Raw genomic sequence first — 15,406 nt, forward strand, 5'->3', positions numbered from 1 at the left:
CAATCAACGTGCACATTTATCTTAGAAACTTATTGAAAGAAAAACATTTTTGTTGCAGAATTTTTACAAGAATGAAATCAATCGCAAGGAAATGTATGTGCGGTACATCCACAAACTCCATGATCTACACCTTGCAGCCGAAAATTTTGCTGAAGCTGGGTTCACCCTCCAGTTGTACGCAGACCAGCTGGAATGGACTGGGGCAAGCATGGGTTCCGCAATGGAAATGGGGTTCAATGCTTTGCCACCTGATGCTCGGTACCCAGGCCAACCTCAGTGGCAGAGGAAAGAACAGCTATACCATCAAATTATTCATTACTTTGACCGTGGCAAGGTGTGTTTCTAAGTCCTCACATTAAAAATCAATTCAACTGCTAATATGAGTTATCCCATTAAACATCTTGTGAAAATTGTAAGTTAAGTTAATGATTAACATGCAAGTTTAGAAAAACTTTTCGATCAATCGTTTTGACTTTTTGGAGCCATAGAGTTTGGCAGTTTGAAGTAATTATGAGTTGATCACTGATGGATTTAACCTGTTTCATTCAGTTGTTGAGTGATGTTCAACACGGTGTTGCTAACTTTAATGAGTCAGGTGTGGAGTGTCATAGGGCACACTACTCTTAAATCCAAGGACATTTAAAAATTAAATCCTAAAGACATCACTGGTGAGGATGAAAAAGGGGTGAAAGAAAGAGAGTGAAAAAATCCAGGCACAAAGACTTAACGCAGGTATCAAATTTTTTTTAACGTAACTCTTGCTATTCCCTCCAGGTTACATACTTATTATGGATATTAGATTACATATTTCATTGTAGATATTAGATCTTATTACATTTTTATGAGAGGTGCTATAGTGGTTAGAATTAATTATGAATAGATATTATGTTTTCTACATTTGAATATGAGGCACCAGCCAATTATAGAGGCTTAAGCTGGACCAAACTGATTTTATTATACTCTTGTATGTATTTACATGCGGTTGTGAAGTTGTGAAATATTTGTGTTTCCTGCGTACAAGTTTTGGCAATTTTTTTCAATGAAGTTTAACTCTTTGGGGATGGTTAAAAAATAAAAGTAACGATTGGTATGAAAATAATAACAGTAATTTTCCTTTGCAGTGTTGGGAGAAAGGTATTCCACTTTGTAAAGAGTTGGCTGAATTGTACGAGCTTAAGTTGTTTGACTATGCCAAGCTTAGCCTGGTTTTGAGGACAGAGGCTCACTTTTTTGATAACATCTTGACTCAATTGCGACCAGAGCCAGAGTATTTTCGTGTTGGATTCTATGGCCTTAGCTTCCCTCTTTTTGTCAGGGTAAGAAAAATTTGTTATATGTTTCTAATATTTTATTTATCATCACAAATATTAGCATAGTTTTTGTGGTTGCTGTCAAATCCTAACTTACCTCCCTATGCATTTTTAATACAGTTGATTCTGAAATATTATTTAAATAATATGAAGACTGAAATTGCTCTTATTGTACTATAAGATTTTCATGCATTATTTTCTCTCCTCAGAATAAAGAGTTTGTTTACCGTGGTTTGGAGTATGAAAGGATTGGGGCCTTCATCCAACGGCTTCAGACTGAATTCCCCTCAGCTCAAATACTCTCCAAGAATACCCCACCTGATGATTCAATTACCAATTCAGAGGGGCAATGTATCCTTTCACATCTACAGTTGCTTTATAAGTGGTAACATGATTATTAAGTATAAATAAGCCATATGCTGCCTTGATGGTGGTGGGGTAAAGTCCTCGCCTGCTATACTATCCATGGGCATTCCCAGGACCAAATCTAGAGGGGGGTGGGGCAAGCTGTGGTCGTTCAAGTTGTATAACACAGAAAAAGTTAATGAAACCAAAATTTTAATAAAATTATGACAGCACTTTATTAGTTTATAAAATTATTTGCTTGAAAAAAAAATGTTTTATTTTATTTCCATGTCTTAGACTAATTTCATTTTTCTTCAAAAGAAAAGTAGTTCAAAGCCTTCATTTTGCACTAAATTTATTTTCGCTTCTAGGTGAGGGCAGCTGCCCCCTCCTGCTGGGCACGCCCAAGTCAGTGTGTGTTTATAAAGTGCATTATATATGCTGTTTTTGGTGGTATGGGCATAAAAAATAAAAAAAAGGGTGATGGATATCGGTAGAACAAATTCATGGTCTCTAATTTTTCCTTAACCATTTTAATCAGTTATACAAATTTGCAATGTTAAACCAATTCCTGAGATGTTAGGCTTCTGGAATGCGATTGAAATGGGTTCAGAGGACTCATTTCTGTCTGCACTCCCAGAAAAAGTTGCAAGTTACTACAGGGTTAATGATGTGAGGAAGTTCCAATTTGATCGCCCAGTACACAAAGGGACTGTGGACAAAGAAAATGAGTTTAAAGTAAGTTTAATCCTCTATGTCAGGTACATAGCCATGGAAGAGGCTCTTTGGGTTTCAGTCTCCCAAAAATATTTCCATGTGACAACTACCCGTGATACATTTGCCGAGGAGACCATTAGGGCCATCAGTCCTCTGACACTCCATTTTTTGACACATACGTTTAACACTCCAGATCATGGACAAATGAAATCAGTGTGTTTGCTGTTTCTCAATAAAATTTTCATAACTTTCTTTGAATTACCTCCTTAAAGTTTCAGCCATTGTATCTTAGTTAATTATGTAGTCATTTTTACGAGCAGATATTTCTGCTGAGACTTTTTGATTTGTCTAAAGAACATCATATTGAATAAAATGTTAAGATGTTATTAAGTTCTATTCATATCAGCTTACAAAAAGAGGTAAAATGAAAATTCAAATGGAAAAGTTTGCACATAGTTGGTATATGATGTTTTTCGCAAAAATTAAGGGATTTTAAAAAATTGATAAATATTTTGAATTCATTTTTGCAGAGCCTTTGGATTGAGCGCACCACATTAGTGCTGAGTTGTAAGTTACCTGGTATATTAAGGTGGTTTGAGGTTGTCGAAAGGAAGGTGGAGGAAGTACCACCAGTTGCTTTTGCATGTGAAACAGTAGAAGGTGCATCAAGGGAATTGAGGCGACTTATATCAGTGTACTCCACTGATCCGAGAAGAAACATCAATCCTCTAAGCATGAGGCTACAGGTATTTCTACTTTTTCCATTTCCATTCTCATGAAAATGTAATCACATTCTTTGTATTTTTATGTCAAGATCTTTTTTCTTAATTAATAAGCTATATTATTCTATTCAACAGGGTATAATTGATGCCAATGTGATGGGCGGCATATCAAAATACCAAGAAGCCTTCTTCTCACCAGAATTTTCACGGTCACATCCAGAATTTTCGGAACATATAATTCGTCTAAAATCCCTCATATTAGATCAGGTATTATAACTATCCGATATTTTTACTTTATACTTGAAAAATATTATTCTTTCTTTATAAAATATTATTATCATGCAAAATATTATATTAAAGTCTTTGAAGTACTTTAATGGCACAAGATTGCAAAAACATATCTTCTCAGGAAAAAATTTAATGGCAGTTGTAACATTTATGGATTTTTTCATGAGTAGCTTTTGAGATAAGTGACCAAATGCTCCATTTTCCTTGTGATGTGTTTGTATAAAGACGTGCATCCCAGCTGAATGAAGTGGCCAGAGCCAAGACCTTTTCTCAATATTCACAAAAATAATCACATAGGAGCCAGTGAGTTACTTTTACGGAGTCACCCACAATTGCATGTTTGTGTACAAAAATTCCACAGAAGAATTATGCTGAGGAGACCAGCACAATATTCTTCACTGGGATCATCCTCTTAAAGGCAACATAACTTTGCAGAGGAAGTTAGATGCCTTGGTATAATTTAGTAGAAGTTTGATATATACATGGGTTTCAGTAGAACACCTGGCATAAATTCTGGAGATCCTGGTTAAGGTATATATATGAATTTTCCTCTGTGGAATTTTCACATCCACTCTCATCATGAAACATAAATTCGTCATTTATAGAAAAGTTTTGGTTGCCTGCGGGAATGGAAAGAGACCACTAACAAGCAAGGGAGGAGCTAGTTTGGGTAAGAATTTTGGGTGTTGCCAGTTGTCCCATTCATAAAAGAAAGAGTTTGGGCTATAAATATTTGAAGGGTCTGGGGGAGCATGGGAGAAGAGATGGCCAAATGTTCTTCAATGTTTTTCCTGCAGTCACCGATACACTCATACAAGCAGGGGTGGATCCAGGATTTTTTTCTGGGAGGTGCACAAGCAAGGCCGTATCCAGGATTTTGTTCTGGGTGGGGCACAACGATACCTCGTAATACAAAACGAACGCAATCATAATGGGACCGTATTAAAAATCTTGCATATTTTTGAGGGTCTGGGGGGGGGGCACGTGCCCCCCCCCTGGATCCGCCTATGCATACAAGAACTTTTCTCGCAGCTCAGGAGTTAACGAGGGTATTCCAAGATATCATTTAAGGTTGGACGGCAATGACTAAATTTCAGGGGATAGCTCAGTACGTGTACCATATTAACAAATCTGGGCTCAGTACTTAAGAGAACCTAGGGAATTACATTGAGATATTTTTTTTATTTTTGAAGGAAAAAATTTGAAATCCATATGTACTTTTAATTTATGAGCTTTATTTTCATGGGATTGGCATAGGAAACTTTATATTCAATGTTTGAATTTGATTATTCATTCTTTTTCAATGAGACTTTTTTTGGTTTAACTTTTTAGGTTCAAATCCTTGATGCTGGACTCATAGTGCATGGCCAGCTGGCACCGTCAGGAGTCCAGCCACTTCACCGCCGTCTTTTAGAGAGATTTGCTCAACTCCGACAAGGTTTGGTTCGGGAAATAGGAGGAGGTTCCCCAAGCAGTATAATTCAATCTCGAGGAAGATTCAACCATATGACTCTTACCCGTGGCTTAGCTGATGGAAAAGCTACCAGTATTATCAAGTAAGTTTCTGAGGGCTGAAATATCTTCATCTGTAAAAATAGGAAATGACAGCTAGTGATTTTAAAGTTACAAAGTGTCCCTATATTTATTATGTGATTGTAGCAGTGGCATCTTGGTATCTATATGGGTTTGCCAAACTTTACCAATTGTTTTCTAATCACTTTATATTTCATATTATCTATCAAGGCCCCTACCCAACATTTGTATGCATGGTTATGATCCCTCCATGATGTCATCCATCAGCAATATGCATCTGTTGTGATACCACTTGATGATACATATCTGCATTGGAAGTGCAAATCATTTTTTGTTCTCTTTAGGGGTAGCAGGAATGTTAGCTTAAAAATTATCCTGGTAGGTACCTGATCATTTTAAAAGACATCAGTTAAAATAAGTCCTTTTCATGCCATTTCACTCATCCATTTTTTTTACAACTCAGGCCATTCGAATGCAATTAAATTGGTAAACATTAAAGATTTCAGAAAATGCATTAAAAATTAACAGAAAGACATAATTATTAAGTGATATGTGATACTATAAGTGAGTACATAGTATTTGTTTGATTAATGGTACAATTAATGCGGGCTGTTACTTAACATATCCCTGAAGATTGACTGAAAATGATTTGCTTAATTTCTATTGTGCTATTTATATTTTTTCTGTGTATTTCCCTGTTGTGCTACGTTGTAGTTCTGCAATCTAATTTTATTTCTTGCACATTAAGGATGGTATATTTATTATATTTTGAGTCATAATTTGACTAAATACTAATAAATTGTAAATATTCCAAATAGAGTCCTTTGAAGTGGAATAAAATTTGTAGTACTTCTACAAATTTAATCCTAAACGTAAGTTTAATTATTCTCCCAATGATTTAATGACTTTAATGGCCTTTCTCCTTTCTAAGCACTCCCCTGCCACCACTGCCAATAGAGAAAAAGGGTCCAGGGAGTGGAGACCCGTCTATGCTTCCTGGGAGCAACCGTTCATCTGCTTCAGGGAGCAGCATGTATGGACAGCTAGTTGTTGGTGAGGATGATGGGGAGGGAGGAGTCATTGGCTTTGGCTGTGGAGGTCACACTGATGATGAAGATATATATAGTAAACCTATGGTGAGTAATTAAAAGCTTCTTTTGCTCTTACAGCGTGGTATAATCTACATCAATTTCACATTTCAGTACTTCAAGGTGGATTCTCAATAAAAAATTATGCTTATAATAAGGTGCATTTATTTATTTTTTTATCTAAAGACTTGGATATATAATACATTGACATATGAAAATCTGATTACATGAATAATTTTGGTAGAATGGAACAGGACATGACGAATGATGAACGAAATTAGAACAGATTCTTTTTCCTATTCATGCTTTCACCAAAGTTGGGTTTTCAGTTTTTTCTCACAGTGCATTTTTGCATTCATTCACTTGTTCGTACATTTAGACATTTCCTTGTATCATTCCCTTTATTATAAATCCTCTGCTGATTAATTGTTAAACTATTCAAGATTTATTTACCTGCATTCTATTTTAGTGAGCAAAATATTTTTTTCTTAGAATAAATAATAATATGCATTTCTATGCTAAAATTGCATTCAATTCAAAATTAGTCATTATTTAAGCTTTGTTCCAATGGTAGGATAGTTTTGAAAAAGTCAATTTACTGCAAATTCGGCTTCTCAAAGGCTAAATGTGAAATCATGCCACATACAGCCAGACTTTTTTTGTAAATGTATGGGTTGCCTAAACTTGAAATTTTTTTTCATTCTCATGCATCGCAAAACTATACAATTCTTTAGATGAACTTTAAATTTTGTAAATAAAATTTTGGAAGTTATAATCATCATCGCGTTAATTGCAAAAATGGGCTGATGGGGAAAAAGTTGCACTGATTGATGTTTCAAACCGTATTTCGTCTCCAAATTCATCCAGAATTTTTGCAAATTACAAACTGTAGGGCTCAGTAGTTAATATTATCCAATTTAGAAAATTTTAGGTATGAGACGCTTATGTAAGTTGACAACTTTCCCACATAGGGTAAATTTTGATCCCAAAAGAATGTAATTTTTTGTCCCCCACTATTAATCATGTATACATACATATGTTGTGAGTTTGAATTGCTTTTATTTTGGAAATTGAATTTATTTATTTTGTTCCAATAGGAAATTGTAAATGGAAGGTCAACCCCTGGTACCCCCTCCACGCGTTCCTCCATGGGAGTTCCCCCACCCCCACCTCCTGCCACAGAGAACGGCACCCCACCCCCCATCCCGTCAAGAGACTCAAGACCTAAGTCTGCTGGTTTTGGTTCTGTTGTCTCGTGCAGTTGTGGCCATAAGATAGGCATGTCCAACACACACGGAAGTGGCTGTGCCTTGGTCCATGGAAACACAACTGACAACGGTAGTCCATTGCCATTTCGTGGCTATGGTGACTACTGCTCGTTACCACCTTTACGAAGTCGGTAAGTTGTGATATTCACTTAATGTGCTATTTCGCACACATTCATGATGATTCCCATTAATGGATAAGACAGTACCACCAAATTCCAATAACAAATATTTATTTTCAATAGGTCCAATACAATGATTTCTTTTGGTGTGGTATGTTATGATTTATATCCACATGCAATTTACCTTGAAATTGAATCATTGATAATTTAGCCCCAGAGCAACAAGTTTATTACCAATCTGTTAATGATCTGCTGCAAAACCTGTTATTTTTTCATACCTAGTTTTCTCATCAAAGAATAGCCAACAACCAAATCCAAAAAAAGGTTTTTTCCATGCTTACAACAGCTTATTTAAATTCATAAGTTAGTTAATGAAATTCATGATTTTCTGATGCACTTAAATTGATAAAATATTATCTCAATATTTTCTTTCACTGTATTGATTCTTTTGCCAATCCATGAAGTTCGTGAAAATAAGTTTGTTGATGTTCAAAGTGTAGTTATACCATGTTGCGAGCATCAAGATACAGATCATATGAAGAAAGGGATTTCAAGTATGTACATATTTTTACAAACGCAAATATGGAGAATAAGTATAAAGATAACTCTTATTTTTCTCTTGTTGTTCCTTCTGAAGGGGAGAATGGGAGGCCAGCAATTCAGCTCCCGCAGATCTGAGCAAAGGAACCAACAATGGAGATGCCATCAAGCCCTCCAGCCCAAAGATGCCGTTGCGGCACTCCTTGCCCCCGTCATCAACGTCCACCCTCCCCCCTGGCAATGGGGAAAACATGCGGAATTCTTGGTCTGAGACATCAGTGGATGAAGAAGAGGAGGCCCCTCCCCTCCCACCTCGAGGCCAAAGTAAGTGCTATTTTCCCATCATCACTCGTTGGCAACCAGGCATGTCATCAGGAGGGGGACTTTAGGGGCTCAAAAAAATTTTTCCCATAGCAACTGTCCACCATACTGATGCTACTTTCTATTAACTATGAATAATAGTTTATCGCTGAGATCAGAATCTTAGGAGCAAAATTTTCTCAAAATCTGTGTACATATAAAGATATACGTAATACATAAAATACAATATATTGTAACGGTTCGAACCGCGAGAGCCGCCGTCTCGCCTCCCGTTCGATCTCCACTGGACATGTGATAATAAATTCCCCAATTCCCAAAATATAAGAATTACTTAGACTTACCTTTTCAGGGCCCCAAATCAAGTCCCCCACACGCACACTCACTTACAAAAGGATTGAAGGCACTTGTGGCAATGGCAAATAATAGCAAATTCAATAAAATCCTTTTCCCAACTGATTTTAATAAATTAAATGACATTGATCCAAAGATTTACACATAAACCAAAATATACCCCAATCACAAATGATAAATCTTCTTCAATAATACAACGGATAACAACCTCCAACATGAAATTTAACCACACGTCTTCTCCTTCAAAATACCAATATCACTTCACCAATGATTATTATCCAAAGACAATGATCTTTTCCAATAGCAAATACATTAACGCGCCTTGGTCCATGAACAATGTGAATGGTGTGAAGTAAGATACACAAAAGTTACGTTCAAGGCAATTATGAAATCATAAATAAGTCAGTTCAAATGGCCACCCGTCTTAAATCGGGGCTCAATGATACGCCAAGTAACTACTAAGATTCATAATTATTGCTCAATCTTCTCAACTCAGTCTTGCAGGGCCGTGACGAAAGACCAGTCAACAGCGAATCCACTAGGGCCTTTAATGGAGAGTTCACTAGGGACTTTCGGAGGGGGGGACAATCTGGATTGCAAAGGACTTTTAGGGCGTTGGGAAATTCCAAGCTTACGTCCTTCTTTGATGTCCAAGCCACCCCTCGCCAGCTGTCCACGTGCGTGCAACTCCATCCACCTGCCGAAGTCGTGCTACCACTGCACTCACAATTCAACTTGCTTCGTGCCAGAGCGTAGGAGAGAGAGAGAGAGAGAGAGACCTCACGTCTCTGCCTTTTATCACCTCTCTTTTACCCATAAACACCTCCGATTCACACGCCCTCTGTTACACAATTTAGAGGCGGGTTTTCAAATACCTTCCGGGAGAGAACCACAACGTCGCCTCTCCCGGAAATCCAATTCCACACTACTTCACTGCATTTCACTTACACATAAACAAATATTATACATTTAAAACATAAAATTAACCCTTCACACAGATATTTAGTGCCGCCCTTTGTTCCCTAATGCCAAAAATGTGAGCGTGCGCGAAGACGTAACCCCAGCCACGATATATTATCTTTATGCGTCGGGCCGACCCCGATCCGTACCGTTACAATATATTCACTATTTATCACTGAAATTAAGTTTTTTTTAAATCAGGAGAATTTCAGAAACAAACTACTTTGGAGACCAAGCCATGATAATTAGGGCATTTTGGTAGAAACCAAAGATGGCTATAAGTTTCAACGCAATGCAAAATTTATATTTACGCAAATGCAAATTTATAGTTTAGTTAATGAAATTCATTATTTTCTGATGCATAAAAACTGACAAAATATCAATTTTTTCTTTCTGAAAAAATCAATTGTTTCCTTCACACTATTGATTCTTTCGCCAATACACGAATATAAGTTCTTGAAAAAATTATGTTCTACTCTGTTGCAAATTACCAAAAACTACACTTTTTAAAATGAAATTGTTGATTTTATGATGTGTTTAAATTGACAAAATTTATCACTATAACTATGCTATTATTACTATCACTATAACTATATATGTAGTGTATAAAAAGGCTAAGAGATAAGCCTGGTAATAAAGCCTGGTTGTTCGTGCATGCAACGTCGCCTTTGAAGCAAAGTGAGTTTCTGATGATATTGAGGAAATGTAGAAATAAATTTCCCTAAATATATGAAAAATTACAACCAATTGAGAAGTTAACAAGATTCCACACTTCTGACTTTGATCTATTATGACTTTTTGCAAGGACAGTTTTAGTTTAAATTTTTCTGTTAAAAAGAGTATGCATTAGAAAAAGAATGCAGTATATCTTGATAATGGACTTAAATCACAAATTATGGATACTGAATGGCTGTCAATCATTTAACATGTGAGGATGAGGGGAGGGAGAGCAAACAGCAAAGCAAGGGATGCTGAATGCTGCAGTGGCGCAGCGAGGGGGGTTTTGGGGGATAAAACCCCCCCAGAGCTCAGAGAAATTTTTAAGTTTAATCCATTTTACTTAATTGGATTGATAGTACTAATAAAATAGTATAACGATTAATATAATATCCCTCAGAAAGTCGTAAAACTCACCATTTTCAACCATTTATCTTAAAATTCTACAATTTATTAATCTCGCACCTACCGCTTATCCTGGTGGGTATACCATACCCCGACACACCCTAGTAGTATTTGCCTCTAAACCCCCCTCAGCCTTAATTCCTAGCTGCACCCTTGGAATGCTGTACCTTAAAGATGTAATCTGTCCAGAACTTCACTGCTCTCTCAGGTCATATGCCAGCATGGAGATTTACCATAAACTGTTACATGAATTACCAAACAGTTATAATATCCTCTCAAGTGAGGGATGAACTTAATTATGGCTTAATGATGACTAACTGCAGTGTATCAAAGTGTCTTGTTTTTCAGTGTCCACATCTTGTGTGGTGACGTTTGAGCTCAGTGTCATTACCAGTGCTTTCATTCATTTTTCAGCCCTAGATAAACGATGTGGCCATTTCTTGGGAGAATCAGGACTTATGAACACTCCACCAGCCCCTCCGAAAAGGCTGCTTAAAAAGGTTTGTATGTGTTTGTTTTGTTTTTGAGTACAAAATTTTTGGCACAACACCGGTACTACTTAGATGAATCAACAAGTTCATTTATATAAATTTGAGTAAATCTCTTAACCCTTAGCTACACGCGTCCATGAGGATAGCGCTAGTGCACGCTTACGGCTTTTTTGCCACACCTTAATATTTTTGGTTTTCATAAATATACACTAAAATTTTAGGGTATTTTAATGCATTTGGATAAATTCTAATAATTAAAAGCACTTTCAATATTTTTCTCTTTCATTTATAAACAAAAATAAGCATGCAAATTTCTTGATAAAATACTTTGAATAATTTTTCTTAAGGAATTGCCAGCGATAATGTTCTTGGTTGAGGAAAAAGTACAGAAATGGAATAGCAAAGTGATCTATAAACAGTAAACGTGCTATTTCGATTTTTCGAAAAATGCGGCAAAATCCCCTCGCTTAGCGTGTAAATAAGGGTTCAATCCAAACCTGGAGCACAAGCTAAAAATATTCTTTCAATATGTTTACAGACTTCTTCCGTCACCTTGATGGGAGATATAGTCACCATCACATCAGAAGGATGCAAAGTGGACTCTGGCACTGCCGAAACAAGAGGGAAAGATGGCCAAGAATGGGGTGAAAATTCTCCCCCGCCCATCCCTTCGCCACGGTCACAAGCTCCGCTGGCCCCCCCTCCCATACCGCCAAAGGGCACTGTCACCCCCCTCCCCTCACCCGGCATCCCCGCGCACGGTGCTTCACCCTGCCTCTCCCTCCCCCCGTCTTCCTCCTCACTCGCCTCCTCAACGTGCTCTGTACTCTCAACTTCCTCATCCGGCTCTTCCTCGTCGACGTTCTCCGCAAACGTCCTTACTCTGGTCACCACCGCCTCGTGTCCCCGTTCAATCTCCCCCCCTCTGTGCGAAATTCCTAAAATTCACGCCGAAGCCCCTGTGGAACTGTGTTCAATCGCACCTCAGCTGCAGGCCTCCCCCACCTGAATTTCCATTTTGACGCTTGCACTCCCTTGGACAAAGTGAGGAAATGGAAGACTTTGATTCAAATCTTTCACAGGATGGCCTTGTATAAAAGAAGTTTGCTTTTTCTACAAGGGCAGTTAACGGATGAAAATTTGCTCTATGATACTCAGTGAGATTAGTTTGTACAAAAGATGAGGTGGGAAGAGGAGTTACTAGTTCAATTGACTCTATTATGCTGAACCGGAAGTGATTTTTTTTGCTGTTCTAGTGGGAGATGGTTTGACTCTATCCTTCAAGAAGCAGGTAATACCCACAAGAATGAGATACGCTTTGGTTTCACACATGGAATACGTGCTGTTGAACAGCATTACTTTTGAATGAATCTGTGTGAAGGTAATTGCAATTGCATTCCAAAAATTTTTGCAGCATCCTTCAAAACTCCTATTTTTGAAGTCTGAGGCTGATTGTTTTTATTATATATTTGTGAACATAAGCAACTGTATCTAGATAACCCTATACTTTATCTAAGTATTCAATTTTATAACTGTAAAGTTTTTAAAGAAAATTTCACCATAAAAACCAGTCTAGTCTAGCCAACAAGAAAAGAAAAGTATGTATTGTCATATTAACCAGTGTGATAAACAACTACATATAATGCATGATTTATTGGCTATAAAAATACTTTCTTTACCATTGATGTTATAAACTGTAAATAACACGTAGCAATGGCATTTAACTGAACACTAAATAAATGCTGGCTGATAATATGTATAACATCATGTCTTCTTTATTCAATCCATGTACAAACCTCTCATGACTAATGTAATAAGAATCACAAGAAAAAATTAAAATGGATAAAATCTGCACAACTGGGCAACTTATGCCATGAACTAGAGTTTGACAGTCGTATCCTCATTGTAAGTCTGTGATTGTGACAAGCACATTAAGGTACAATCCAGTGGTGTGCAGAAATGGTGAGGCTCCAGCTTTTAAGCTATAGGTACATATATGCATCCCACATGCCTTTGATTACTTTTTTTTAAGATAAGATGAAAACCGGAAAATAATTTCTAGATTACTAATTATGTTATTAGATATCCATTCAATTTAAAATAATAAATTTCATTCCTTCAAATCTGATAGTTATCATATTTACTCAAATGAACGAAGCACTCAATAAACTATTCAGGTAACCAAGAAAGCAATTCTATGTTCAAGCTATTCATATATATTATTTCTGAACTCTTAGGTATAGTTAGGAAAGGTCACTGAAATAATATTTGTTTTGAAAGTCAGTATCTCTGTAAATGCTTGTTTTGTATTGAATAATCCCATATTGACTCTGTATGTTAATGAGGCTAATATCAAAATAAGAAAACCATAGCTTAAAAGGCTGAAATAGTTTCATTACCTTGCAAGCTGATTAACTAATGATGGTCGAGCAAGAAATAAATAGTGGAATAGAAGAGGCAAAGAGAGCATTTTACAAAAAGAACAGCTGAAATGAGAATATGTACTAGCATAAGAGTGAGGAAGAAAATCATCTGATACCAAATATGGAGCATGATTCTTCTGTGTGAGAGGAAGGCATTGGGCATTCACCCATAAAAATGAAATATTTAAAATAATTAATATCACGATAAATTAGGTTTTTTTTTCAAGTCCCTATTCTAGTTGGTATATTTGCAGCTAATATAATACATACTAATAAATTCAGCAAAACACCACTCTTATTGAATATTAAGTACATCCCTAGTGTTTCAAGATTCAACCTAGGCTTTGAAAGTAAATTTTTTCATAACTTCATGATAAATAGGAATATCACTTTTTATGTGGTTTCTCTCTCCTCCATCCCGTCGACATATTTGAAGACAATAAAACACTCAAAAATTCAGTAAAACATCACATTTATTGCATTGAAGGTACATTTTCAGTGTTTTAGAGTACAATTTGCCCTACCCCATGATATAAAATATTTTCACAATGTCATAATTTTTTGATGGAGGCCAATTTTTACTTCTTCCACACCGAAGATAATTTAACCCTCATAAATTCAGATAAAAACACATTTTATAAAATTGAAGTACATATTCAGTGATTTTGAGTTTAATACACCCTTTGAATTGAAATATTTTTTTAAATCCCATGATTGATTGGAAGGTCACTTTTTACGTGGTATTCCGTGTTTTTAGAGTTCAATTTACCTTTTGAAATGATTTATTTTCATAATTTCCTGATAAATATGAATGCAATGTTTTTCAAGATTTTACTCCACCTGCTGTCATCATATTTGAAGATATTATACCACTTCTACACTCAGTAAAAAAAACACATTTTATTGAATTAAAAGTACATTTTCAGCGTTCGAAGTCTCAATCTACCCCATGATAAAAAATATTTTCATGTAATGATTTTTTGATAGAGGTCACTTTTTACACAGTTTTCGTTCTTCCCTATCTGAAAACATATTGAAGATAACATAGCACTTGTAAATTCAGAAAAACATATTTTACTGAATAGAAAGTACATATTCTGCATTTTTGAGTTTAATATAAAAAAAATTTCAAAGGGTATATACATTTTTTATAATCATATTTAAGGACTACATGTATTCAGGTAAATACTATTTATGTACCATGTTTTAAGACTCAATTCAAAATACACATCTTTTCTTCTCCTCTCGCTTTGCATATTCTAAAATAATATATATTATTCTTTAGTTAATCTACCCAATGATATAAAATATTTTCATAATAATGATTTGGGCCACTTTTTACACCGATTTATTGGAAGGTCAATTTTTATGTGGTTTTACTCCCCCCCAACCGTCAGCCATTTGAATATATTATAACACTCATAAACTTAGTTAATTCAGTTCAAAATTTATGAGTGTTATACTATCTTCAAATATAACAGCTGAGATGGGGCACTCGTGTTATGTAAAAATTGACTTTCCCTATCCAATTCATTGTCTACTGATAAATAGGATGGCAACTTACCATATTTCTCCAAATATAGTACATCTAATTACCTCTAATTTTGAGGCCTTAGTTTCGGGAAAAAATATGCTTGAAAATAGTCCCCCTTTTCTTTTAACACGGGCATTTTTGGAAAAAAAGTGAGGACCACTATGTATTCAGGTAAATACTATTTATGTACCATGTTTTAAGACTCAATTCAAAATACACATCTCTTCTTCTCCTCTCGCTTTGCATATTCTAAAATAATATATATTATTATTTA

The 15,406-nt window shown here is 35.9% G+C and overlaps 1 protein-coding gene across 1 annotated transcript in view; it reads left to right on the forward strand.

The window, feature by feature from the left end:
* The window catches only part of LOC124163669 (dedicator of cytokinesis protein 3), a 166,208-nt gene extending 153,271 nt beyond the window's left edge, over positions 1-12,937 (forward strand). Inside the window, exons 24-35 of the mRNA XM_046540733.1 lie at positions 59-334; positions 1,122-1,316; positions 1,520-1,661; positions 2,197-2,393; positions 2,903-3,118; positions 3,230-3,361; positions 4,715-4,938; positions 5,847-6,051; positions 7,101-7,402; positions 8,028-8,254; positions 11,099-11,184; positions 11,714-12,937. Coding sequence (XP_046396689.1) covers positions 59-334; positions 1,122-1,316; positions 1,520-1,661; positions 2,197-2,393; positions 2,903-3,118; positions 3,230-3,361; positions 4,715-4,938; positions 5,847-6,051; positions 7,101-7,402; positions 8,028-8,254; positions 11,099-11,184; positions 11,714-12,184 — 2,673 coding nt within the window. The 3' untranslated portion in view covers positions 12,185-12,937. The remainder of the gene's footprint in view (positions 1-58; positions 335-1,121; positions 1,317-1,519; positions 1,662-2,196; positions 2,394-2,902; positions 3,119-3,229; positions 3,362-4,714; positions 4,939-5,846; positions 6,052-7,100; positions 7,403-8,027; positions 8,255-11,098; positions 11,185-11,713) is intronic.
* Positions 12,938-15,406: the final 2,469 nt, after the last annotated feature.

The sequence above is a fragment of the Ischnura elegans genome, chromosome 1 (assembly GCF_921293095.1).
Source record: "Ischnura elegans chromosome 1, ioIscEleg1.1, whole genome shotgun sequence".
NCBI lineage: Eukaryota > Metazoa > Arthropoda > Insecta > Odonata > Coenagrionidae > Ischnura > Ischnura elegans.